The sequence below is a fragment of the Ailuropoda melanoleuca genome, chromosome 20 (assembly GCF_002007445.2).
Source record: "Ailuropoda melanoleuca isolate Jingjing chromosome 20, ASM200744v2, whole genome shotgun sequence".
Taxonomy (NCBI): domain Eukaryota; kingdom Metazoa; phylum Chordata; class Mammalia; order Carnivora; family Ursidae; genus Ailuropoda; species Ailuropoda melanoleuca.
The window spans coordinates 14,008,835-14,036,328 of record NC_048237.1 but is presented as its reverse complement, the minus strand read 5'-3'; the positions used below and the strand labels follow the sequence as shown (position 1 = coordinate 14,036,328).

The following is a 27,494-nucleotide window of genomic DNA, read 5'->3' as shown; positions in this document are numbered from 1 at the left end:
CACCCTGGAGACCCGGACCTCGGCTTTCAAAGCATCCCGGGTGGGAAGAGCTGTTTATATAAACAGAGATTCCGCTGTAAACGCGCTAATATCCCGGCAGCCAGCGCATGGCGTGCGCCTCTGGCGCCCGCCCGTAGCAGCGGCGTCCCCAGCCGCCCCTTGGTTCCCAGCCTGCCCCGCCCCCGCCTCCTTCCCCTCCTTGGCCATGGCCACCTCTGGACGCCTCAGCTTCACCGTGCGCAGCCTCCTGGATTTACCCGAGCAGGACGCACAGCACCTGCGGAGGCGGGAGCCGGAGCTACGCGCTCCCGGGCCCGGCCCCTGCGCCACCTGGTTGGAATCCGAGCGCAGCCACTACCCCTGTGAGTAAGCGGAGGACCACTGCGGGAATGGGGAGAGGGGAGCAGAACCACGCGCCCAACCCATGCGAGACTGGGAAGTCGAAACCAGTCTTTGCACCAGAGGCTCTGTCGTCCTCAAACCCTATGCCATTCGCGCCAGAGTCAGCACATCCTGAGAGCAGATCCTTGCGCCTGGCACTGACACCCGGGATCTGGGTTTCTGTTTCTAGAGGTCACAGTATTTAAATATTTAAGAAACGGCCCTTAAATGTCTGAAAACACGGCTACGTTCTCAGGCCTCGGTCTGAGATGGGCAGCAGTGGCGAACTTAGCTCTCCAAGGCTTTGCAAACCTCGGCAAACTATTGCAGTAGACCTGGAGGTGGCCTGGGTTGGTGACCCAGCTTGCGGTAAATTCCTCTGCTAGCGCAGCGACCAGTGTGGACTTGTTTTAAGAGGGCCCGGGTGAGTATCTTAGGAGGCGCGGTCTCAGGTTGTGGTATAAATGAGGTCACTGAATTTGGAGAGGTGGGTGTCCAGATGTGGGCCCAGGGTAGGAAATGGTCTCAGACCTAAAGCCGCGGGCGAGTGGCGGCGCCCTCCGGCCAGTGGCTCCACGCGCGCGCGCGAGAAGCAGCCGGCGCTCGGCGGAGCCGGCGTTCTCATCAGGCCGTGTCTCCTTTGCCGCCCCTAGCCTCGGACGAGAGCAGCCCGGAGACCAGCCCGCCCGACTCGTCGCAGCGGTCGTCCACTCGGCCGGTGTCTCCCGGCTCAGACGCTGAAAAGAGGAAGAAGCGCCGGGTGCTGTTCTCCAAGGCTCAAACGCTGGAGTTGGAGCGACGCTTTCGGCAGCAGCGCTACCTGTCCGCGCCCGAGCGCGAGCAGTTGGCGCGCCTGCTTCGCCTCACGCCCACACAGGTCAAAATCTGGTTCCAGAACCATCGCTACAAGCTGAAGCGCGCGCGCGCACCCGGCACGCCGGGGGCGGCGGAGTCGCCTGACCTGGCAGCCGCTGCCGAGCTGCGCGCCGCACCGGGCCTGCTGCGCCGCGTGGTGGTCCCCGTGCTGGTGCGCGACGGGCAGCCTTGCGGCAGCGGCGACCTAAGCACGACCTCCGCCCAGGACAAGAGCGGCGCGTCCCCGGCCGCCGCCTGCCCTCTGCCAGGCTACGCCGCCTTTGGGCCTTGCTCGGCTCTCGGCCTCTTCCCCGCCTACCAGCACTTAGCGCCCCCAGCCCTGGTCTCTTGGAACTGGTGAGGCCGTTGCGGGGCGCGGGCACCTGGGGCTACCCCGGACTTTGGAGTGACTCTGTGGCCCAAGCAGGGCTGGAAGCTGAGGTCCGGAGGGTTCCCCCGGCCCCACCTCTCTGCGGGCCCCACCTCCTTTGGCGCAGGGGTCCCCTGCTCCGCCCTCACCAGCCGCTGAGCAGGGAAATTTAGCCAGCATTTCCCCCTCTCCTCTTCCCTCGACCGCCAGCCCCGGAACTAGATTTTATTGCTTAAACCTTATTTGTATATTTTTAAATAGCTATTTGTATGGGAAGCAACTTATTTTTAAAGAAATAGAATATTTTTCCTCCTTGTGGTGCGAGAATAAAACGTGTAGGGTTGGGTCCCCTGAGCGCCTGTCTGGAACGTAGATGGAACTCCCGGACTGGAGTTGAGGGCGCCAGTCCACTCTCCCCACCCGGGGTTGGGTGGAAGGGCAGGTCCCAGTCCCGACGCAGCTTTAGGAAGATATTGGGGGAAGGGGTGGAGGGAGGGAGGTGCGGGGGAAGAAGCCAAGGAAACCCTGGGATCCCTGTCGGTGGGAGGTGGCGGGAGGTGACTTGGAGGCCCCTCTGGGCTCCCGAAGCTGCTGGTGTTTCAGACAGCAAAAGTCAGCCCAGTTGGCCAGGATAGGACATAATAAGCTTCCCCCACAAGGACTCTCTGGGGACGTGCCAGCTGGGCTGGGGGCAGAGCGTACTGCGTTGGAGCAGCTCAGGCCTGGTCGCAAGCTGTCCTTTCAGGACCCGAGGAGCGCCCGAGCACCCGGAGAATTTGTAAATCCCAATTAAGCCTTCGAGTGCCTCGCTTGGCATCTGTGATTTCCTCCCTTTTCTTAGCTCTACACCTGGCTGAAGGGGAATGGGGAGGGAGGTAACGCAATGAAGAAATCAAAGAGTGGTGGGGAAATGACCCTCCTCGGGGCTGCCGGCTGAGGGAAGACAGCTTTGGAGAGCCCGGGTAGGCCGACGTAGGTGTGGGATCTGCTGGTGGTTCTCATTTCACCCGCGGTCCCGATGCCCTCGAAGTTTAGAGATCTAGGGTTCCACCCTTGGAATTTGTAACTGCCCTTTGCCTCGGTATTCGCAGCTTTGGGGCTTCCTATGCATGTGTTTACTCTCCCAGAGAAGGGCCGCCCTGCCGCCCTGGTGCCCACCGCAAGGGGACGTGCTTGAGGAGGGTCCGTTCAGGCCTCAGATCCAGGGAAGGGAGCAAGGGCTCAGTGAGGCCTGTGGGGAGTAGGCATTGGGCCAGTTTGAGACGCTCCTTTTCTTCCACACCCCCCCCCCAAGAGGTAGGGTGGCCAAAGCAGTGTTATCACCTGGAATTTTGGGGCGTGGGGAGAGAGAGGGGACAGAGGGGGAAGGGAGTGGGGTGTTTGGGTCTCAGCTGCTGGCCACCTTGCCTTCCATATGGATGCGGTTATCTCAGAAGAATCTCGATCCTTAAACCTCCTTTTGTCTTGGGAACTGAAAAGGGCATTGTCAGGCCTGAAAAGGACCTAGACAAAATCCGCACTGTTTCAATTCAGGACTCTGTTTAATCAGTCCCTGGTGACAATGTCGTGGGTGTTAGAGAGGACAATAGTATCTTTTTAAACCTTTTTAAACCTTGTGGCCTTCAGGAAGACAAAAGGCTTGAATTTTATGGGCTTACAACTTCAATTAGAACAGTGCCAGTGTGCATGGGAGATTATCAAATTTGTATCATAAAACCTCTTTCTAATAAATGATTGCTGGGGAGGGAGCCTGGACATTGTAAGACATATATTGGAAACCACCCTGGGGGCTTCCCAGTTAGCCCTGGCAGAGCAGATGGGAATGAAAAGGAGGAAAGGATTTCTGAAGATGGCCCTGGCTCGGACATGCCCCTGTGGTTAGCTGGCTGGGTGCTTGGCTCTTCCATGCTCTTCCTCCAGAAGGAGTGTTTTCTCCAAGAATGGCGGTAAAGATCTGTAGCTTTGTTTTCGGCTATTGGTGGTGGCAAAGACCTGAATATTTGGGAGAAAGTGTTCAGTTTCTTGCCTTTTCTTTTCCTGGAGTTACAGAGGAAGTAGGTCCTGGTGTGTGCAAAGTGGAGAGAGCCTATTGAATATGAGGTCTATACTGAGGGGTCTGAATCATGAAGAGACCCTCTTCCCAGGAGGCTCTGGGAGAGCATGTCCTCAGCCAAATTCATCGAGAGGTCCAACCACGATAAGAAAGACCTGCTTCCCAGTGAGGTGGTCAAAGCCATGGCAGGATGCCCACCAGCAAGCCAGCTGGTATCCTGGGCAGGAGGGGGGCAGAAATTTCCTGTGACATTAGCATCTGGACCCCCATGATGTAGAAACTGTTACCTGCTTCCTCTTGCTCCTTTTCTTTAAGCCCCTTCTTTTAGAGAGGAAAAACTGCAGGAAGAGTTAAAAATATATTCCCATCACCACTGACCCATTTTAGAGACTCAGGCTGTCATTTTTCTTCCGTTCACACCTGAGACAAGCTGCGAAAATGAATGTCAATTTTCTGTGTGACCTAAAAGATCAGTTCTTCTAGGCATTGACAAGAGAAGCTAAATCCAAGACCTCTCTATGGGCAACTGGGAGAGCAGTTAGGATCTCCCTCCCTAGATGAGAGTATTTTAAACCCGCCACCCATCACCAACATCCCAAAGGGGATTCACTGTCTGTTTTGAAACTTACTGTGTACCAGGCATTGTTCAAGACACTTTCACAGTTCATCTTACAGAAACCTTACGTATTGTATATATCATACCCCCATTTTACAGATAGAAACTGAGGCTCGATGGGTGGGAGTAAGTGAATTGTCGAAAGCAGTTGTAAACCTCCTAAAATGTTATCATCATCCTTTGTTTAACCCACACTTAGCCACCCTGCAGACTGCCCTTAAAGAGGACGATTGTAATTTTGATGAGATAATGTATATGCTACCCAACCCCGTCATAAACTAGTCTTTTTTTATTTAAAGATTTTATGTACTTATTGAGAGAAAGCAAGAGAGGGAGAGAGAGCACAAAGGGAGAGGGAGAGGGAGAAGCAGACTCCCCGCTGAGCAGAGAGCCTAATGTGGGGCTCGATCCCAGGACCCTGAGATCATGATCTGAGCTGAAGGGAGATGCTTAACCAACTGAGCCACCGAGGTGCCCCCCATACCAGTCTTATGAATACCTCAGGGCCACTCACAGAAGCTGCTCACATGATATCACAGTAGTTTCTAACATTTATTTATGTTTCCTGGATCCCAGGCAATATTCTAAGTTCTTTTACTCGATAAACTTATTCAGTTTTCACAACAAACCCATGAGATGGTACTGCTAGTCCCACTTTACAGATGAGGAAACTAAAGGCCAAAGAGGTTATAAGTAACCTGTCCAGGGTTACACAGCTAGGAGGTGACAGAGAGGGACTGAACGCAGGCATTCTAGCTCCAGACCCTACCTATTTCACTGCATGGTGGGAACAATTTCCCATTCTTCATGTTTTATTTCTCCCAGATGGAAGTCCTGGTTACCTTACAGATGCTTCTCTAAGAGACATGTTCTTTAGCATCTTTCTTGTCTGTTTTTTCCTTGCCCCCTCCTGCTCTCCTCCTGTACCAAACATCCGGCTTGAGCGCACAGCCTCTGTGTTGCCCTGTGTCTGTTTGTGTGAGTTCTTGTCCAGCTGTCAGTGAAACACTCCTCTTGGTGCAGGGCACAATATTTTCCTGTGACTATCATTCCACCATTCTTCTTCCAGAAAAACATCTGCTGCTGCTGTCTTGACACCAATTGTCCACTGGGCATTTGGCAAAGTCACTGCTGACTCTGATAAGCTCCCCTAAGCTTTCCCAACCCCCAGGCCCAGGCCCCCATGGAGCTTTATGGCTTTGGCTTTGCTGGCCCTTTCCCCAGTCATCTTCCTCCTTCCTGGGTCTCCAGTGTTATCTTTATTATTAAATATCATCCTCTTCACATTTTCCCTCTTTTCTTCCATTGTAAACACTTTTCACTTCATCTCACTTAAGTCTCTTGTGGGTGGAGATTGCAATTTTCACTTCAATTTTCTTTCCTCATGGTTCAAAGGAACTTACATCTTAGCAAGTCTCTTATCTGACCAATTCAGCACTTTAGAATCTTAGATAATGTGCTACTGATGGGTTAGAAGGAAGTTATTTGAGCCCAGGTTAACCTACACCTTCCCTTCTAACAATGGTGTTTAGATGTTTCTTATTCCCTTGCCTTTTACACACACAATTAACTTGCCTCTTACACACACACACACACACACACACACACATACACACACATTACATTAAACCATTTTAGACTTAGGCATAAAATGTTCAGGCAGGATAATTTTGGGCTTAGCATGGTTAAATAGTTTGTTGAGCAAGTTTATCTGTTCTGCGTGTTTCAGTTAACCAGCCTAGGCAGGTAATCTGTAACCATGGACAATAGAGAGTCAGAGGAGCTTTTGAGGTGGTGAGAAAGTAGTCTCCCTCCCCCAGGATTATTTCTGTGGATGTGATTGCATTGTTTACTATTCAAGATCTGCATGAGAAATTTTATTGCTCCAGGTCACTCATCATTTTTCCAAGTCATATGTGGGAGGGGATTTACTAAATGGTTCCTTAATTATTATTAGAATTCCAATTCTGCATCGTTTAACTCACTACCAAACCCCCAAACCAGACTAATAACTAAAGGTATATGACATTCCCCTTTCTCCTTTCTACCCACCATTCATGCTACTCAGTCTCTAAGCTCACCAAAGAAACAAACAGTCTCGCCTTCAATGCTGACCCACAGAGTGGTGATTTAACCAGGAAGAATCAATTAGACTATTAATCAGTCACACACATATCCCCAAATTTCAAAAACATGGGGGTTCTTATTTTTTCCAACCATGTTCAGCGGAAAGTTTTTATTGTTTATCCAGAAAAGTGACATCGTCATATTTTATAGGTCAAAGAACATTTTCTCTTCAATACCCTGCCCTATGGGCCAATAAAAATCTCTAGGTCTTATTGAGGTCATGTAATTTCAAAAGCGGCTATAATTTCACTCTAGCTTCAGTGAGTAGAGTGTTACGGGAAGAACATTTGAGGGGACCTTGGTCATGCTTAATTTCCTTCTGTATTCTGACTGGGTGGTCCTTTATGAGTCAACAGGTTTTCAAATGGATTTCCTAGCTAAAAGCTCTGAATTGGACTGTCCCTTTTCTCTCCTTCCAATACCAACTGCCCCCCCCTTCCTTCTTTCCTAGGGGCTGGATAGCGTACTTGGCAGAATTCACTCAGAGGGGAATAGAGGCTGTTTGCAAATTAAACTAGAGACAAAAGTGCCAAACAATCCATTAAAAGGGCTCTTGAATGTCTCACCTGAGATGTCTGTTACCCTTCCTCCTCCAGATTTATTGAAGGATAGTGCATTGAGCAAGCAACTCTCCCTCTTAAAGAAGTTATCAGCTTACATTTACATTAAACTTGGGAGGTAAATTCTCAACTAGAGGCAACCTGAATCATCATATGTCAGGGTCTGAAATTGTCAGAGAAGTCTTAGTGCAATGACCAGAGAGGGTTTTTTGTTTTGTTGTGTTTTGTTTTTTTACAATAAAATTGAAATACAGAGCAAGAAACACAACATACCAGGAAAAGACAAAAGAAACCCGGTATGGTTAGTAAAGAAGTAACTGCTTCTCCTGGGAAGCTGTTTTTACTGCCTAATCACACTGATGGATTCAGTCATTTGTCTGACCAAGTGTTCAACTGTGCTCGTAATTCACTGCAGGGAATGTTACATATAAAGTGAAAACGTAGAGATGGCGTAGGGTTTCCTTATTTTCTATATTGGTAGATAAAACATTACCTTAAGATAATCATCTTATCAATTTGGGTGTGTGGGGGACCAGAGGGAACTAAATGAATAAAATAGAGCTCCCCGAATTTTGTTGTCCTGGAAACATTACAAGAATGTTCTCTTTTCTTCACCTAATTTGTCACTGATTGAGAGGAACGTGAATATGTACTCAAACACTTTAGGTATGCCCAACAACTGAACAACCTGATTCCACAACTGTCCTATTAACCTTTAAATTTTAAGTAGCTAAATATTCGAAACATTCATGTGATACATATATAAGTAGGCATGAAGCAGATTTGGGGAATATTCAGTTCTTTTCTCTTAATGAGAAAGACTGGGAGGATATTGGCTTTCTCACTCTAAAATTAATGTATTTTCTTTGTAAGGTAATATGGAAAATACAGAAATGTATAAATAAGCTGTGCTTTTAAATATAGTTATTTTCATATGACACTTGATCTCTTGCTAATACAATGGTGTAATAAGCAGGAGACTCAAGTAAATGATTAAAAGTGCAGGGGGGAAATCTCATTTGTATCATTGCAAATTATAACCACAAAGAGAAACGACAGAGATTATATATATTTGGAAAGAACAAGTCCTCTTTGTCCTTCAGTTTCTTCTTCATTGCAGCCTCACATTGTTCCTCCATCAAGAGTCATGCGTTGGGAACCACAACCATTTCTGCCCTTAGCAAGGTAAAATCCAGACTATGACCTGGGACAAAAGGACTTAGAAGATGTTGACTGTTTCAAAGTTGGCCTGAGTTCAAACAGGGCAATATTGTTTCCAGGGAAGCTGTAATTCACCAGCTTACGGTAAATCATGGACTTCTGAAAGCTCACCGGCTAAAACCCATGTGTGTGAAGCCTTAGAAGGCAGAGGAATGATTTATTCTAAATTGATTTTAGAATGTTTAGTTGCTTTCAGTCTCTCTGAAGAGGCACCTTTGCCGACTGTTTGCTATGAACTTTTTCCCATCGTTGTCACTATGTGATGCCTCAGCCATCACATAGATTTGTAGACCGGAGAGGGAGGCTGAGGAGCTTAAGTGTGGGGATTCGGGCTCCAAAGAACGTGAGAACTTTAACTTCTTAGCAACTAATGACTCCATAGTTCTGCACAGACGTGATAAGAGATCATCGTTGCATGTAAGAAAGACAAAGGCCGAAATATTTACCCAAAAAAATCCAAATTAATTCTCTTTGAATCAACCCTATCTGTGAACATACCTATCTATGGTCGCTTTAACAAGGTCCTCCTTTCCCATTCATCCTGTTTCTAGGAGGTCTTTAGCAAGACTGCCTCACTCCCCACGACAGACACGCTTAAGCTTGGACTCCTCAGAGCCCCTCAGAGCAGTCTTTTGGGTTTCATCATCTAGCCAGCACACTTCTGCCTTGGAACGCGGTTTTAGACTGTTTTGCTAGGAAATGTCCTTCTCTTTAAGTCATTAGCTCTCTTTCTTTCTGCAAATGGTTCCAATTGTAGAACTCCTACCTTGTCTACAAAGTTTTCCTTTACTGGTTGGAATACAAATAAAGAATTCACCTAGGTCCATCCTATCCAAAGCTGCAACTAAACTCAGAATTCCTTCACGCAGAAGGCAGTGTGAGAGAGTGGAAAGAATATGGACTTGGGAAATCAACTGATCTTTGATTTGGGAAGAAACAATTGAATGTTGGCTGTCACACTAATTGTGTGCAATTACTATTAGCCCTGGTTCCTTCGATTGTCATCTACAGATAATACCGTGTATCACATATGGTTAATGTGAGTATTAAATGCATAAATAGCGTGTCATAGTTAGCACTGAATAAATGCAGTTCTTACTCCATTCTACAAGATGTACTTAAAGCTTTTACATACATCCAATGTAGTGTTCAATTTGTTTAGTTTATCACAGCCATCAGCTTGGACTAAGTTTTACAAAACCCATAACCCCAATACCTCAGTGGCTTAATTACAAAGTATTGTTTCTTACACATATGTTACATGTCCCTGCAGCCCTGCGCTGTTTTCCTTCTGAGACCTAAGCAGAAGGACTACTCCCCCATATAATACATTTCAGAGGAGAAAGAGAACATGGCAGAATCATACAATGGCTGTTAAAGCTTCTGATTGAAATGGGCATATATCACTTCCGACATTTAAGTCTCTAAAGCAGTCTCATGTTCAAGCTTAATATCAACAGGGAGGGAGGGGCAGTGGATATTTTGAATAGTGAAACAGTCTGCCACATTTGTGTTCTCAAGTGTCTGGTGTATGACCAAATATGCATGCTTACAGATATTATTTATTATTCTTCCTTTACATTTCCAGAAGTAAGGTCACATTGTGACATTTCATTCTATAAAATATACACTACCTATACTATACATTTTATGCTACAGTCTCCAGAAAAGAGGAGCTAGCTCTTTTCCCGTTCCTTTGAACAGCACCTATACCACAGGCTCTTGGGGACGTTTGGGAGAGTGGTCAACACCCAACTTTACAGGCAAGTAGGAGGGCACCAGAACACTCCATGAGCAGTAATCATCAGGAATGAGAAAGGGCACTGTGTTTACCCCTGAACTTGAGGGCTAGTTCTGTGGAGACTACTCCCAAGACTAATCCGTAGGTGATAAAAACCACTGCAAGGACTAATTGCATTCTCATTTACTTTATTATTTTTTATTCTAGGGAGTCTAGTTATATCATCATATGGGTATTAGAGCAATGGAAGGACAAACAACAGTAATTTGGAATGCCAGAGAATAAATTCATCACTCCAGCTTCCAGCTAAAGCCCCAGGATAGCCTTGTATATGACCTGACAGATAATCACACAACAACACAAAACCCATTTTTAATCAAGGACCGTGATTTATTTAACTGATACATATTTATAGAACTGTATTATGTAGTATAAATTTCACTGTTACATAAAATACTGAAAGGAACATTCTTATAGGTGCATCTGCATCAATATTTCTTTTTTTTTTTAAGATTTTATTTATTTATTTGACAGAGAGAGAAAGACAGCCAGCGAGAGAGGGAACACAAGCAGGGGGAGTGGGAGAGGAAGAAGCAGGCTCCCAACGGAGCAGGGAGCCCGATGCGGGACTCGATCCCAGAACACCGGGATCACGCCCTGAGCCGAAGGCAGATGCTTAACCACTAAGCCATCCAGGCGCCCCTGCATCAATATTTCTTAAGGATAAATTCCTAAATATGGATTGTTGACTGACGTGGAATGTACATCTTCGAGGCTTCTGACTCTAATCCATTGGTCCTTCCACACTTCATTATGCCCCAGTCCTTTGATGCCTTCACTTTCCTCCTTACCCTACTTAAATTCCTCAACAAGCATTATCATCACTCACTTGAACATACCCTCAGCCTCCTGACCCCTCTCACTTCATTGTACTCAAGGCAAAACTATAACACCTGTTGAATCCAACGCTCCATCTGCTCTGCACCTGCGGTCATCACAATATGGCCGGAGAAACACACAGAACCACACTGACTGGCCTCACTTTATGGCCACTAACTTGAAATGAGTCCTTAGTGTTTCTAGGCCATCATGCTAGGTATCTCTAGACCATTCACTCTCCCAGTATCCTCCTTGACTGTTTCATACCATGTTGTTTCTCATCAACCTCCCATCTCTCCCTTCCCTACCCCATTCTGACACTCAGGTTCCTATTTCACTGTGAAAACTGAAATAACCAGAAGAGAGAACCCATCGATTTCTACCACAACACTGCCTTAACAGCAGGTCCTTGCTTATATTCTCTGTCTTCCCAACTGTTACCATCGATGAATGTTCTCTGCTCCAGTCTATTTCGAGGATATCACTCCAGCAACTTTGCTCTTTTGCTCCTACATTATCAATTTTTTTCTCTCAACTGCATCATTCCCACCAGCATATAAACATGCTGCTATCTCCCCATTTTAAATATACCAATATTTTCTCTTGATCCTCTTCCCTTGCCAACAATCATCCCCTTTTGGCAAAACTCTTTAAATACTTGCCTATACTCACGGTTTTCAATTTCTTTCCTCCCATTCTCTCTTGTTATCATCTTCATTGAGGTAGAATTTACCTACAATAAAATATACCAATTTGTTGAATTTTGAAAAATGTAAGTAGTCATATGACAACAACCACAATGAAGATACAGAACATTTGCATCACCCCCAAAATGTCGACATACACCTTTTATCCTGCTTTCCTTGGATTAAACGAAGGCTTTTTTTTTTAATGATTCCATTTTATCTCCACTATTGGATTATGAATTTTATAAATTAATGGTTTTTCTAGGGACTGTAGTCTACATCTTTAATTTATCACAGTTCAGTTTTGAAAAATATTATACCATATCACATATAATTTAAGAACCTTACAACNGCTTAACCGACTGAGCCACCCAGGCACCCCAAAAAATGTTGTTTTTCTAAATAAGAAAAACTTTTATATTTGTGCACGTATTTACCATTTCTGGCATTCTTCATTGTGTAGATCCAAGAATCCTTTATTATTTCTTTTGACATAGGATTCCTGCCATAAACTTTCTCGGCATTTGTTGGTCTTAAAATTTTCTTTCAAACAGAAGTTCTCGCATCATTATTACTGAACCAACATACTAGTAGGAAAGCATAGAAACAAAGAAAAAAATTATTTTCCCAATAAAACTTGTCCAACTGTTCAGAGAGTGGTGATGTTTTCCACTTGATATAGTAAAATACTAGTGATCTGAATACAGCATAAATATGTGTCTCATCTCATGGACTATTCCTCAGAGACCCAAGCTGGTTCTTCTCCAGGGTTTCCTCTTGGAGTTGTACCTGATTTTCTTACCAGTTTTCATCCAAATCCATTAGGGAATGGGATGATTCTGCTTTTGTTTCTTGGCCAGGAATTGCTTGATCCTAAAAGTCTTGTGAGAAAACTATGCTGAGCAGCAGAGTCAACCTCACTCGCCACAGTGGCGGGGTCTTGTGAGCACAGTCTAACAGCAGTCTTAAATTTTTTAAATTAATTCATTTGAAAGAGAGTGAGAGAGTCCACGTGCACATGCATATGTGCACATGGGGAGAGGGGGGCAAAGGGAGAGGGAGAGAGAATCTCAAGCAGTCTCCCTGCTGAGCACAGAGCCTGACACTGGGCTTGATCTTAAGACCCTGAGATCATGACCTGAGCTGAAATCAAGAGACGGATGCTTTAACCAACTGAGCCACCCAGGTACCCCAGTCTTAAAATCTTTTTATTTTGCTTTTATTTTATTTTTTTAAGATTTTATTTATTTAGTTGACAGAGAGAGAGACAGCCAGCGAGAGAGGGAACACAAGCAGGGGGAGTGGGAGAGGAAGAAGCAGGCTCCCAGCGGAGCAGGGAACCGATGTGGGACTCGATCCCAAGACCCTGGGATCACGCCCTGAGCCAAAGGCAGATGCTTAATGACTGAGCCACCCAGGCACCCCTATTTTGCTTTTATTTTTGAAAAATATTTTCACTCGGCATAGGATTCTGGATTGATATGTTTTTGTTCCTTTCAGCACTTTAAAGATGTTGTTCTGTTTGTCTTCTGGCATGTGTGGCTTCTGGTGTGAAGTCTGCTGTCATTCTTTATCTTTATTTCTCTTTTTGTAACATGTATTGTTTCCCCAGGCTGCTTTAAAGATTTTTTCCATTATCACTGGGTTTTAACAATTTAATTATGATGCGTTTTTAGTTTCTTTTGCAGTGTCTTAAAGTTCACTTATCTTTTCAGTATTGTACTTTTTATTTCTAAAAATTTTATTTGGATCTTTTAAAAATATATATCTTCCATTTCTCTCCTCATCGAGTTTATGTTTCTCTTGATACCTTTGATCATGTTTATAAGATTTATAATACTTGTTTTAAGGTCCTTGTTTATGAATTCCATGATTTTCTGTCATTTCTGGTTCTGTTTCTATTGATTGCCTTTTAATCTGATTGTACATCATATTTCACTGATTCTTTAAAGGCCTGGTAATTTTCAACCAGATAAAGAATTGTGAATTTTGATTTACTTGTTACTGTATTGTGTTGTATTCCATTAAAGATTGTTGAATTTTTTTCTGGCATCCAATCAAGGAACTTGTGGATAATTTTAATCCCTTTCAGACTTGATTTTAAGCTTTCTTAGAGTGGGTCCAGAACAGGCTTTATTTTGGACTAATTTAGTTCCATCACTAAGGCATGATCCTTCTGAGGACTTCAACCAATGTATTATGGGATCTGTTCATTTTGGTTGGTGGAAACATGTGTACCTTCCAGCACTGTGTGATCTCCAGCACTTGTTCCTTTCCCAGCCTTGGGGAGTTTCTCACATTTATGTGTAGATCCATACTTAGCCAAAGACTCAAGAAGACTCCTCTGGATATCTTCAGAGCTTTTCTCTGTGAAGCACCTGCTTTTCAGTATGTTGCCTTCTAAATTCTAGCTATCTTGATATCCTCAAACTTTGATCCTAATCTCTTCAATTCAGTAGGAGTGTTAGGTTTTTTGGGTTCCTCTTCCCGGCAGTATGGCCTGAAAACTGGCTCTAAAGAGTAAGCTGCGAGATCATAAAGCTCATCCCATTTGTTTCCCTTCTCTCAGTGATCACAGTCCTGTGCTGCCTTTGTCCAATGTCTAAAAACCATTGTTTCATCTATTTTATCAAGCATATAGTTGTTTGTTTGTAGTTGAAGGGTAATTCCTGTTGCTGCTAACTCTTTCATGGTCAAAGGAGATACCCTACCCCCAGTCTCCTTTTTTTTTAAAGATTTATTTATTTATTTGAGAGAGAAAGAGAGAAAGCACGAGCAGGGGGAAGGGCAGAGGGAGAAGCAGAGTCCCCGCTGAACAGGGATCCCAACTTGGGGCAACGGGGGGCTCCGTCCCAGGACCCTAGGATCATGACCTGAGCCGAAGGCAGATGCTTAACTGACTGAGCCACCCAGGTACCCCACCCCCAGTCTCCTTTAAACTTACTCTTATCAGCATTTGCTCCAGCATTCTACTGAAACTCTTTGCATCAAGGCCACCAATGACCTCCAAATTGTTAAATCTAATACTATCTATATTTAAGATTCACAAAAGACCATGAACTCTCCTCCAAAACTGGTAAAACTATGGTGGATGACGTAGTAGGGTAGCACGTAAGAGCAGAAATGAAGACCTTCTTTAGGTCTAAAGAGAACTAGTCGTGGATTCTCAAGACTTTCTTATCACAGGGCTCACCTAGATGAGATACAACTTGTTTTAAAACATACCCAGGATTTTGTCTTTATTCAGGAATGGTCAAGACAACAGATCAGTAGACAATTGCCATTGAAAAGGTGATTCATGACTCACTGGTCTGAAGAGGAGAGGGCATGCCCCACCACGCAGGGCCATGTGGAGAAGCACCAGAGTCAGGCAGGAGGCAGAAGGAGCAAGGAGAAACGCGAGCAAAAACCTTTCTTTATGGTTTGTGTGGAAGGAATGAGTAAGGCAGGAAAAGCAGCCGATGGGGCATAGGGTTGGATAGTTGGACTAATTTCAGTAGGCTCTGGGCTGTAGGGGTGGTCCCTAGTTGCCCTGTACCTGGCCCCAGGGTAAGGAGGGCAAAGGAATATTGCCTCCAGCGGTGCAAAAGTGAGATAGAGGAGGTGGTTTTTGACACAGGCTCTGGATTGGTTAGTTTGCTTGTGAAAGGTGTGCTGGGAGGCAAGTTGCTATCTCAAGGAATTAGCAAAACCCGGCAAGAGCTGTCCTTCCCCTGTCCACAAGGCGCCAAGATGTCAAAACATCATACAATACATATAATAAGAAACACTAGTAACATCAGTAACAAATTGACACACCCTACAGAGATTTATCTTCATCAGGTTATGAAAGAGGGAAGACATAATGATTCCCGGAGACTCTGGTCCAGTCATGGGCCACTGTCTTCTCTTGGCTGGGTTACTGCAGTCTCCTCCTTGCTTCTATGTTTACTTTTCTCCATGCGGTACTCACAGGGATGTTATATGACACAGGTCCGATCACATTGCTCATCCGTTTACCACCTGCAGTGGCTACCCACTACTCATAGACTCGTGCCCAAACTTCCTTATGCGGGTCATAACTATTCAGTCTCATTTCTTGATTTGAACCATGCTTTCGTCTCAATGCCCTGCGCCCACCGAATCTCCCCTCCCCTCCACACTCAGTACAGTCAGTTACGGTGAACCTCCCCCAGTTCTTTAAAGGCATCAAACTCTTTCTAGTTCTTCACACTTGCTCCCTCTTCAAAGGATCTTTCAGACCTTGATTCAAACATGTCCTCCTCAGAGAGGTTTTTCCTGACTGTCCCCTGAGCCTAGATCAGCTTCAGGGGATCAGCTCAATGTTTGCCCAGCACTCCTGTTTCCCCACCACAGTGTAGTCTAACTACGCTCCTATAATGGCCTCTTTACTTCTGTCACCTGCCACAAGGACAGGGACTGTATAAATTGTTCACCTCTGTCTTATCAGCACCTAGTACAGTGGTCGACACATGAGTCCTTCAGGAAATGGATGTGAAATGTGTGTGCACACGTGAAGCAACAGTGTTCTAAGACCAAGCCTGGGTGGGCTGGGTGTGAACATTCCCAGAGGGTCCTGAGCTGAGAGACTGGTTTGAGAAGAGCATCAGGCTTCTAACACTTTTTCCACTGGGATGACTGGGGTTGGGCCTGGGTTTGGAGAGTTCATAAACCTTCATTCCTGGCCCTGAATTAGAACCAAACCCATCTTCAGGGGAAGTGACAAGAGGAAATCTAGCCTTTTCTTGGGAAATTTCTTCTCAGTAAGTTTACTCTGGGTCATTTAGTTCTTTATACCCAAACAGCTCATCAGTAACAGTGAGTGCCCTGATCTTATACTGGTTTACAATAAGGACGGGGATGACTACACTTGACAGAAGAAGATGAGCCAGAAGAAATCCAGCATTAAGAAAAAATAAAAATTCTACCCCTTTGTAAACTTCAGGATCTCCCTCTTTAATTTCATCATTAGATAGAGGTGATGAATATTACATCTCCATTTTTCTGAAGCCCTATTTCCCAGAAAAAGATAGTTCAATTTATAAAAGATTTGAGAATGAAATCTCCAAAGGCTAAGGGAAACTTCCTATAGGAAAAGAAAGTTCCTCAAAGACCTACAAAGGAAGAAGAGATGGGGAGGAGGGTGTGAAGGTATGAGTAGCTGTGGTCCATTTTGGCTGCAGTCTGGACTGGAACTGGCCTGAAACTGCAGCAGAATGTATTAGGTTAGGCAGACGGGAAAGTGAACACCTGAGAGATCCAACTCACTCTCTGTTTACACACACACACACACACACACACACACGCTAGCAGATGGATTTATACCTACTTTTTTTTTTTTTACATTTTGTTGCTATGTCTTTTTTTAATGTAATATAACTACTTTGTTTAAAAGCAGCTCTGATTCCAAAGAGAAGAGGGTATGCCAGACCACTTTCCAAGGCAACTTCAAGCATTAAATAACTGAGACTTTTTTGTTCTTCCTCTAGCGGTTCCTTTTGCAAAAAGAAGGTGACCCTACACGGTTGGATTGCTCTTGTTCAGAGATTTGCCAGCATCGTTTTTTCCACTTTAAGAGATGTTTTCAGAAACTGTGAAAAAAAGAGGGACAATCACTGTTAACATCAACGCCATCATCCGAAAAGCAACCGCGCCGGTATGTGTGCCCTCTGTACCATGTGTTAGTAAGAGATGGTGGAACTAGAGGGGCGGGGAGGACCTAGGGTTTCTCCTTGTTATTATGTATTGGGAGCCAGGCCTTAGGAAAGATCTATCTTACTGTTAATGTTTGCTATTAAATCTACCTGCACCAGCCAGAGCGAGGACTAATGGATTTCAAGATAAAGGCAGATTTAAGTGAATGTAATTTAGGCAAGGAATTGCTCAAATGGAGAGCATTCGACTATGGAGGTTCAGACAAGGATCTGCGCATTTCAGATAGCTGGCTTAGAACACCAATTGGAACCGTCCTTTTCGAAACTGAGAGTCTGTGATGCTATGACTTATGCTCATGTGTCTGTGTGGCCCGCCGAGTGTGTAATGCCAGCTGCAGCTGTTCATTCCTCGGAGAATTCCGCTTCCCGGGGCCGTGGCTTTCCACTCCCCAGGCTCCCTCTCCGCCAACACAGCGTCTGCAGCGGCGAGCCGGGTTTTACAGCCTGCCCTGACCTTTCCGTTGCTGATGTTGTTTAGAGTGCGATGGGGGCGGGGAGGCAGGGGGAAAAGGAGACAAGTGTCTGAGCCAGGGAGCATCCTCCGAGGAGGGGCCACTTACCCACCTAGAAAGGTCCACAATTCTCTGATTCGCGCTTCTGGGCTGTAGAAAGCACATCGGCTGCAGGATGCCAGAATTTTACTATTTAACTCTTTTATGCCCTTTTTTGGTGTAGTCTACCCTGTGCCTGCAGTTTTCTTTTCTATTGTTATTATAAGTTTCCGGCCACTCCCTGAATCTTTAGGACCTGGATTTTCTCTCTGGCCCTTGGCCTCTACCACAATACTCATTTTTCATAATGGGTTTTTCTTTCTAGGCAAAACTGAGGTTTGGGATAAATGTGTCACCAAATGGTAAAATGTATGGTTGTGGTATATTTATCTGTCAGTCCTTTCATTTATTAAAACAACAACAACAACAACACTAAAGCCATGACTCTTGTGTAAAAAGAAAAGCATTAACAAGTTGTTTAAGAGCAAAGTGATGGGAGCACCTGAGTGGGGAAGTTTGGTTAAGTGTCTGACTCTTGATTTCCGCTCAGGTCATGCTCTCAGGCTGGTGAGTCAAGCCCCTGCTCACGCTCCCTGCTGGGCATGGGGCCTGTTTGGCATTCTCTCTCTCTCTCTCTCTGTCTCTCTCTTAAATAAATAAATAAACAAACAAACAGACAAATAAATAAATCGAATCTTAAAAAATACATATATATATAGGGGCACCTGGGTGGCTCAGTTTGTTAAGCATCTGCCTTCAGCTCAGGTCATGATCCCAGGATCCTGGGATCAAGCCCCATGTCGGGCTCCCTGCTCAGTGAGGAGCCTGCTTCTCCCTCTGCTCTACCCCACCCCCTGCTTGTGCTCTCTCTCTCTGTCTCTCACATAATTTCTCTCTCTCTCATATAAATAGATAAAATCATATATATATATGTGTGTGTATATATACACACACATATGTATTTGCATATATATATGCAAAGCGATAGCCAGTTGTATTTTGCTGGTGGCAAAAAGGAAAGTGCACTGATTTTGGAATGAGGAAAGCTGGGTTCAGAGAGAGGTTCTGCTGTTCATTGACTGTGGATCCGAACAGCTCAGTAACATTGAGAGTTACCTGTGGCCGCCTGTGGAAGGGACTACGGAAAGTCGCCACCAATAAAGGGTAGGAGAATTTTGCACTGGGTAATTAGGAATAGGGGGACGATTATGGTTTAAAAATGCCTACACATTTTCTCTTTGCCCCCACTAACACCCTTCCAAATACTAAATCTTAAAAACATCTTACTAAATCTTGAAAAAAAGAAAAAGAAATAAAGGAAAAACCCCAGGAATATATTGAATCTGACGCTGCTTTATTTAAGGCCTTTAGAATAGGTGAAATTTTCTATGAAATAAATTTTTTCTAGCGCTGAAATGCAAAAAACACTGCATTATTTTGATGAAAAATCGAACTCCTCTAGGAAAGCTCTTCCTTCCTTCACACAGAGCCCTCGCCCCTCTGAAATCCTCCCCTCTGCTGTGTGCTTCAACCCCTAGAGGGCAGCATGCCCTCAAAGAAACTCACCCAGGGCCCAATTAGAAGCCATTTAAATGGCAATTACCTTCTGAAATTGTTTCTTAACAACCTTAAAAAAAGACCTTTAAAAAATCTCATTAGAAACACTAAAGAATGAAAGAGAGTATTAGCAATTTCTAATGACTGCCACAGAAGTATGTTTTATTGACACTGTCACATAAATAGTATTTCAGTTCCTGGGAAATTAAAAGTCCTGGTGAACCATCCTCACCTTAACTGAAGGAATTCTGCTCGGAAAGAAGCACCCCTGGTTTCTCAGATGCGGTCACTCCTTCTCAGGTGATTTCCTGTCATAACCTCTCCTTGCAGCCTCTCTTCAAAACTCAGAGCAGGAGTTAGCCATCCCTCCTCTCCCTCCTCCCACCCACCTACCTCCTTCACTTTCCTTCATGCTCAGCCCATTAAACATATGGGCACTTCACACACTCGAGATGGGTCTTAGCTGCCCTTCCCTGGTTTCTAGGATTCACTCCTGCTTTCCCTCCCTAACACCTTCATCACTGCCTCACCTGTAGAGAAGACACAGGCCCCACCGCACCCGGCCCCCAATCCCCCCAGTGACACAACCCAGCCCACTGCACACACCTCTCAGAGATTGCAGGCCGAATTCACCCTGTTCTACACCTGGGGCTCCGCTCAGCCTCCTGGGCACCTGCCCTTTCTTCAGAAGCCCTGGGTTGTAATGCAGGTTCAAACACTAATCAAGACGTTGTGCTTCTAATATGCAAAGTGCAGGATGAAGCCGTGTGCCTTCACCCTCCTTCCAGAGAGGTGGATAGGGTTACCAGTGACTTGGATGCCAAAATCATCTTGGAGAGCGGGTAACACAATCTTTTCCATTCATGGGAGTTTATCAGTGAAGTGTCTATGCTAATTCTGCTTTGACTTGGGGGCTTTTGGTGACTCTTTCCATCTTTTCTCAAACAATGTGTGGGTTTAGGCAGATAAAACAGTTTTCATCTATGTATGGGATGTTGTCAAAACAGGACACCAGAGGGGGTTTTGTTTTTTTTTTTAAATGAAAAAATCCCCCCAATATTGAAAGGCAGTATCCATTAATTCAATCGAACATTATTTTCATAAGCAAATATGTTTGAAAAAATTAGCAAGCAAATGCATAAATAAATTACCTACATTGAAAGCTGTTACTGGCAGATATGATAACATGTTTCCTGTTAACTAGTTTACATTTCTTTTGAAGTGAACTTCTGGCTGACAGTGTTTATGTCGCAGATGGTACCCTCACCTGCTTCATTAAGGCCTGTTTAGAATACAGTTCTAATGTAGGTTTTATTCCATGTAAAGCCACCTAGAGATAATTTTAAATGATCATATCGACTAACAAACACGTAATCAAGAAGCTCTTAAAATTTTATTAAAATTCAAGTCTTTCACCATTAGCAAACCTGCTTCATTAACATATTAATAGATAATGTTCCTGTTCATAATTAGCACGCATTTTCTTCGCATCATTGTAGTTGAAAGAATTCAGGTGGAGTTTGATAGAAAGTTTTTTTTTTTCCTCCTGTCAACAAATCACCTGGGGGAAACAACGGAGGCTTCTGACCACCATTTCCATTTTAATCATTTGCTTCCTCCTGCTCGTAATTTTCTCTCCTTAAAACTCGTCTTGTCATTTATTTCCCCCATCTTCAGCTAACTATGGATTGCGGACACGATAAGCAGTGATACTTGCCAATGGGCATGGATTCGGCCCACACGCTGAAGGATGAATTGCTACCTGCTGGAGAAACTCCAGGCACAAACAGTATTTCCATTTAGAGTTCGAGAGAAGTGGGAACATAAGCCCTGAAAAGAAGCTCATCTTTTTCCTTAAAATAAGGAAAACAAGATTTTTGAAACTGCTTATTTGGAACGTGAGTGTGTGTGAACAGAGAATACAGCCCATGGCTATGTTTCTGTTAGAAGAGTGCTATCCACGTCAAGCAGTGGTATTTTCCAGAGAGGAATGATTCCGGGAGCCAGCCAGGGAGGTTTTGTTTTTATTTTTAATGATCACAGAATTAGATCAAGGCTATCATCGAAATCCTTGGAATAAAGCCACGGTATTATTTTGAAATATCCTCACTTGAGTGATGTACTCGTGACACATTAGCAATAAACAATGGAATTAGTTTTATCTCTTAAGGTCATAATCTCCTCTTAAAAGGGAAAAAGATATTAATACTAAAACTAGCGACTATATTCTAATATAGTCTGAACGATTATTAATTCTATTTACCGAAACTGTTCGGAAACCACACCATTCTGTGACGTTAGAGCTTACCTGTGACGTGAGGCGGAAGCTTCACACGCACTCCAGGTGCGCTGGAACCTCTCGCACGGGTCAGAGATGCGTTTTACTTCTCGGGAGCGCACATTATAGTCCTGCTGCACTTCCAGTGTCTTGGGCCGTAGGGAACATCTATCTGGTCGCCCCACTCATTTTATCCAGGAGTAAGTGCAGGCCCAGAGAAGTTCATCGACTGTCTAGGTCTCTCAGCTTTTTAAGGGCAGAATTGGGGATAAACTTAAGGTCTTCTGATTTTTTTTTTTTTAAACCACGTATCTCTTTCTTACAATCTTCCGGCCCTGATTTTCTCAATAATAGGAAAAGTGAAATGATATCTATGAATTATTAAAATGATATAACAAGCTGGCTTGGAGAGGAGAGTTGGCTGAACATGATCACAAAGAACGTTTTCCTCAGGGGCGCCTGGGTGGCACAGCGGTTAAGCGTCTGCCTTCGTGATCCCGGCGTTACGGGATCGAGCCCCACATCAGGCTCTTCTGCTATGAGCCTGCTTCTTCCTCTCCCACTCGCCCTGCTTGTGTTCCCTCTCTTGCTCTGTCTCTATCTCTGTCGAATAAATAAATAAATAAATAAATAATTAAAAAAAAAAAAAAAGAACGTTTTCATCACCCGCCCAGGACACCCCCCCTAGACACAGGGAGGATTCAAACACGCTACTCAAGACTCAGCTGGGCCCGGCAGGGGAGGTGCTGCCTCCGCCCTTGAACAGTGTGACCCTGCGCTAATATTTCTACACTGATGATTTAAATGTGCAGGATTTAGTCGAGCACTGCCCACTAGAATTTTCTGCTCTGTCTGTCCACTGTGACGACCACTAGCCACATGTGGCTATTGAGCACTTACAGTGTGGTTAGTGCAACTGAGGAAGTGAATTTTAAATTTTATATAATCTGAGCTAATTTGAAGTTAGACAGCCACATGTGGCTGGTGGCTATTGTATTGTATTAGCACGGTTGCAGCATATCCCAGGGAAGAGTTAGATTCAGATAATGTCAGTGAGCTAGAGACCCCTGGTGGAGGGGACTGTTACCTGCAGGACACCAACACAACTTACTAGTAAGGTGGGTGATGGTTTTTTGCCTAAGATGCAGATATTTCGGGATTGTTCAGGTGTTTTGATGCTAGGTACCAAATTCTCTAGGTATTGCAGGGTGGAATAATGAGGAATTCAGGCACCAATTATTAAATTGATTTATTTTTCACTGTGGTCATATCAAGTTTCTGTTACTAGCTTTAGCAGGACACTTGGCATGACGGTGAAAACTGGTTTGTTTTTTCTTTTAAGATTTTATTTTTATTCATTTTTGAGAGAGAGAGTGGAGAGGGAGAGAACAAGCAGGGGGGAGGGGCAGAGTAAGAAGCAGACTCCCCACTGAGCTGCGAGACTGATATGGGGCTTGATCCCAGGACCCTGGGATCATGACCTGAGCTGAAGGCAGACACTTAACTGACTGAGCTACCCAGGTGCCTTGTGAAAACCAGTTTAGAACACTGCATTTTGGCTGTCTCACACGAGTAATGGAATGTTCTAGGTCCCCAGGTAGGCCAAGAAGCATTTGTCAGGATGGATGGTAGTCTGAAGTTGCATTATATCAATTAAGAGATGACATAGCTTGGCCAAAGTCTGCACGAAATTCAAGATAATGACTGTTTGATCACTTGACTGGAAAAGAAATGACGGTGCTCTTTCTACCCCCTCACTGACACACAACCACACATAGTTGCCCCCATAAAGTAACCTGGTGCCTTTATATCAGGTTTAAAAGGAGAGATTTTTGCCTTATATATCTCTTAAATTGTTCTCCTTAAAATGGAGTTAGCTGATAAGTTTGGTTAATTTCTGGTCCCACTGCTTTCTATACTGTTCGTTTTCCTCTTTAGCCATCGAAAGCCATATCCACCCAAACCGTGGTTTTTATATGTTCACTGTCCTGGGGATCGAGGGCTCCCTTTCCTTTTCCTGGCTGTTCTTAGCTCTTCTTACATTCCATCTTTGCTTGGCTTCAATCCTAAGACTCCTGCTTTCTTGACTGAAAATTCCCAAAGTACCTAGGACAAAGACTGCTAGCTGACCCTAATAGTTGCTAAAAGTAATAGAACCAACTTTTAGCTAGCATATGCTAAGCATTTCTATGTATAAACTTCTTGTAAAGATTGTATTTACTTATTTATTTATTTGAGAGAGAGAGTGGGGCGGAGGGCAGAGAGAGAGGCAAAGAACCTCAAGCGGATTCTATGCCGAGCACAGAACCCAACGTGGGGCTCGATCTCATGGCCCTGAGATCATGAGGTGAGCCCAAACCAAGAGTCAGATGCTTAACCAACTAAGCCTCCCAGGCCCCCCATCTGTATAAACTTCTTAAAAATAATTCTCAGTGTATGCCAGCTGCTATTATTATGTGGCAATTTTAAAATCCTATGTAGCCAGACCCATCACTTACTGCTTTTGATGTTTTCTAACTTATATAAGCAGTGCTCTCCCCACACCTCAAAGTTGTCCAAATACCTTCCTAAATACCTGCAGACAATTTGATAATATACCTAGGAAATCAATGATATTCTATTATAAATAATAAGAATTAATAAGAATAATTAAATTGGGGAAGTAGCTAGATACAAACTTTAAAAAAAAATAGTAATAGGGGCACCTGGGTGGCTCAGTTGGTTAGGCGTCTGCCTTCGGCTCAGGTCATGATCCCAGAGTCCTGGGATCGAGCCCCACATCAGGCTCCCTGCTCAGCAAGGAGCCTGCTTCTCCCTCTCCCTCTGCCTGTCCCTCTCCCTGCTTGTGCTTTCTCTCTCTCTCTGTCAAATAAATAGATCTTAAAAAAAAGAAAAAGAAAACATAGTAATAACTAGAATTGGAACTAAATTTTAAATTTTCCTTAATCTTAACTAATTTAAATTTAGACAGCCACATGTGGCTGGTGGCTATTGTATTGGACAGCACAGATTTAGCATATCTGCCGTAAAGAGTTACGTTCAGATAATGTCAGTGCACAGGACAGTGACTTAAAACATACTCAGGTATGACTTGAGCAAGAAAGAACCTACAGAGATAAATCCCACCATTGTATCCAAGGACATAAACAAGACGTGAATAAATGTAAAGGCATCCTGTGTCCTGGATGGGAAGATGACAGTAGGATTTTCTGAGAGCCAAAAAATATAGATGTATACACACACGCCTAGATATATGCAGAATAATAAATGCATCATAAGATTTTTGAAGAAAATAAAATGTTGTCCCAGATATAAAACCTACTGTAAAGTTACAGTGATCAAAATAATATGATAATGACACATAACTAGGATAGTCAGAGAACCCTTTAGAAAGTTCAGCCTTAGATCCAAGTTCATGTGATAAATGGGTCAACTCAATTCACTGAGAAAAGAGTAGTTTAATAAATGGTCCTGGCAAAAATCATCTTTCTTGAAGAAAATGCCATTAGATCTCCATCACACACCCTGCAAAAAACTTTTAAAATCTGCCTAGGGTTGTTTTTTTTTTAATTCTCAATAAATCACCAGGAATTCCCAATTTCAGTGTTTTACTTTTTAATATGAAGTGTGTATCAGGTAAGAGAGGCCAGAGCTAGGGAAATACTCTGTATAAGGTTTTTAGTTGAAATCTCTATTTCCCTTAAAAAATATAAGATATATCTAATTTTTTTAAAAAAAAGATAAAAACACCTGAAACTAATATAACATTGTGTGTCAACTGTACCCAAATTTTAAAAAAAGATGTGAGATAGACAGTAATATTCTCACTTTTTAGATGAAATGGAAAATTATTTTATTCTAAGTTACAAATAGGGACAAAAAATGACATTAGAGACCCAGATTTTAAAAATTCCACTACTCCATCACGTAGCACCTTTCTGTTTTAAATTTTCCTCCTGTTCTAGTTTTAGCACCCTAAGTCTTGCACGCCAGGGAACCCGCAATCCTGGGCAACTGGACAGTTGATCATCCTTCAAACAATCTTCCCTTTTACAAACTAAGACAAACCATAACAATAACAGGAAAAGAAAAGGGTGAAACTACTGAGCCGTAACTTTGATGAGGGTTCGAATATGAAGAAGAATCATTATCAGCTTAAAAAATTTCTAATACTTTTAATTATAGGCAGCTCTATGTCATACATTGAGTATGATGCCTTGTAGAGAAAATTAGTGAAGTATATACATGAAATTGCCATCCCAACTGTCAGGGATATGTGACAGGTAAAGATATAAAACAAATAAATGATAATTATTCCTAAATAACTGAGTTTAATGAATTGGTCCATTACTGTTCCTGTCTATGTGCATGTTAGCTGCCAAAATGCTAGAAGCCAGCTAGCTAACTGTCTAGATGAGTGATAGATCAATGTATCCCAAACCTTGAATCTTGAATTTAGAAAAAACATGTCATTTTCTTTCTCTATTGCTTTTATTTTTTTAATGTTTGATCATCTATATTTAGTGTTCAAGTAAGTAAAAAATTATAATGAGAAAGTTTTATTCTTAAACAGTTGAAAAACTTTTATACATTATCATGGACTTGAAACAGATTCCTTTGCCCTTTGAATCATCACATTTTAATCAGCTCTATACCGAAACCCAGCTGTGGCGGGGGAGAAACCGTTTGCACTTTGGAGGTAGACAGATTTACTGGTTCTGTGATCTTGTGCAAGTTACTTAGCCTTTCTGATTCTAGTTTCTTCCTCATTAAAATGTGTATAATGCCAACCATCTCAAAGAATTGTGTGGGAATCAAATGCTATTGTACATAAACTGGCAAATGGAAGATTCTCAGGAACTAATAAGAGTATATGTGATGATTAACGGTGAAACAAAATAGATGTTAACAGGCAGTTAGAAATACCACTGAACCAGGCATCAATATTTGGATTAAGATCAGACTTGTCACTTACTAACATTGACCATGAAATGTACCCTTAACTCTGATGTTCAGTTACCTCATCTGTAAAATGGGAATGATTTATCCCTGTGTCCCTCAAAGAATCTGAAGCTCATTTTGTACTACTCCTGAAACTCAAGTGAGATAATATTCCTCAGAGGGCATTGAGGTTTGAAGTCCCAAAGCTTTGGTTTATAGTTTTAATATTCTTTTTTTTTTAAGATTTTATTTATTTATTTGACAGAGATAGAGACAGCCCAGCAAGAGAGGGAACACAAGCAGGGGGAGAGGGAGAGGAAGAAGCAGGCTCCCAGCGGAGGAGTGATGTGGGGCTCGATCCCATAACGCCGGGATCACGCCCTGAGCCAAAGGCAGACGCTTAACAACTGCGCCACCCAGGCACCCCCGGTTTATAGTTTTAAAGAAATATAAGGAAAACAGAGATTTACAGTAAGGGGTTTTATTTCTGATTTGCTCCCACAGTGTTAAGGTTGAAATGAGTTTATATCATGGGAGGACTCTTCAGCTTAAAAGTGATATTTGGGGTTGAATCATCTTGTGCAATGTTTCACAGTTTCCACTTGCCTGGACAGTAGAGTAATGAGAAGAGAACATTTATTTCCATGAATGAATGACCATAGTAAGTGGACAAAACTGTGATATGGTACCTATTTCACAGTGTTTTCCTTCTGAAACTGGATGTATGTTGGCCTCTCTTTTTAAACAATTTAAGTAATTTTTCCTGTAAAAGGCCAGTAGTAAATATTTGCAGCTCGCAAGCCATATGGTCTCCCTGTCTACTACTCAATTCTGCCGTTGTATCGTGAAAGCAGACACAGACGACAAGTAGACTAATGGGTATAACTCTGTTCCAGCAAAAGTTCATTCACAAAAACAGACAGCAGGGGTTGGTCTATGGGCCATAGTTTTGTTTTTTGGTTTTTTTTAAAGATTTTCTTTATTTGAGAGAGAGAGAGAGAGCATGAGTGGTGGGGGGGAGGAA

General features: G+C 43.5%; 1 protein-coding gene and 1 pseudogene across 1 annotated transcript; one reads left to right on the top strand and one right to left on the bottom strand.

Moving 5' to 3' along the window:
* The first annotated feature begins 63 nt into the window (after positions 1–63).
* Positions 64–1,909, top strand: NKX2-8 (NK2 homeobox 8). Its single transcript, XM_034648608.1, has 2 exons — positions 64–362; positions 1,035–1,909. Exons 1-2 carry the CDS (start codon positions 206–208, stop codon positions 1,595–1,597), a joined length of 720 nt encoding a protein of 239 aa, XP_034504499.1. The 5' UTR covers positions 64–205; the 3' UTR covers positions 1,598–1,909.
* Positions 1,910–12,229: 10,320 nt separating this feature from the next.
* LOC100465862 lies at positions 12,230–15,480 on the bottom strand (annotated as a pseudogene).
* Positions 15,481–27,494: the final 12,014 nt, after the last annotated feature.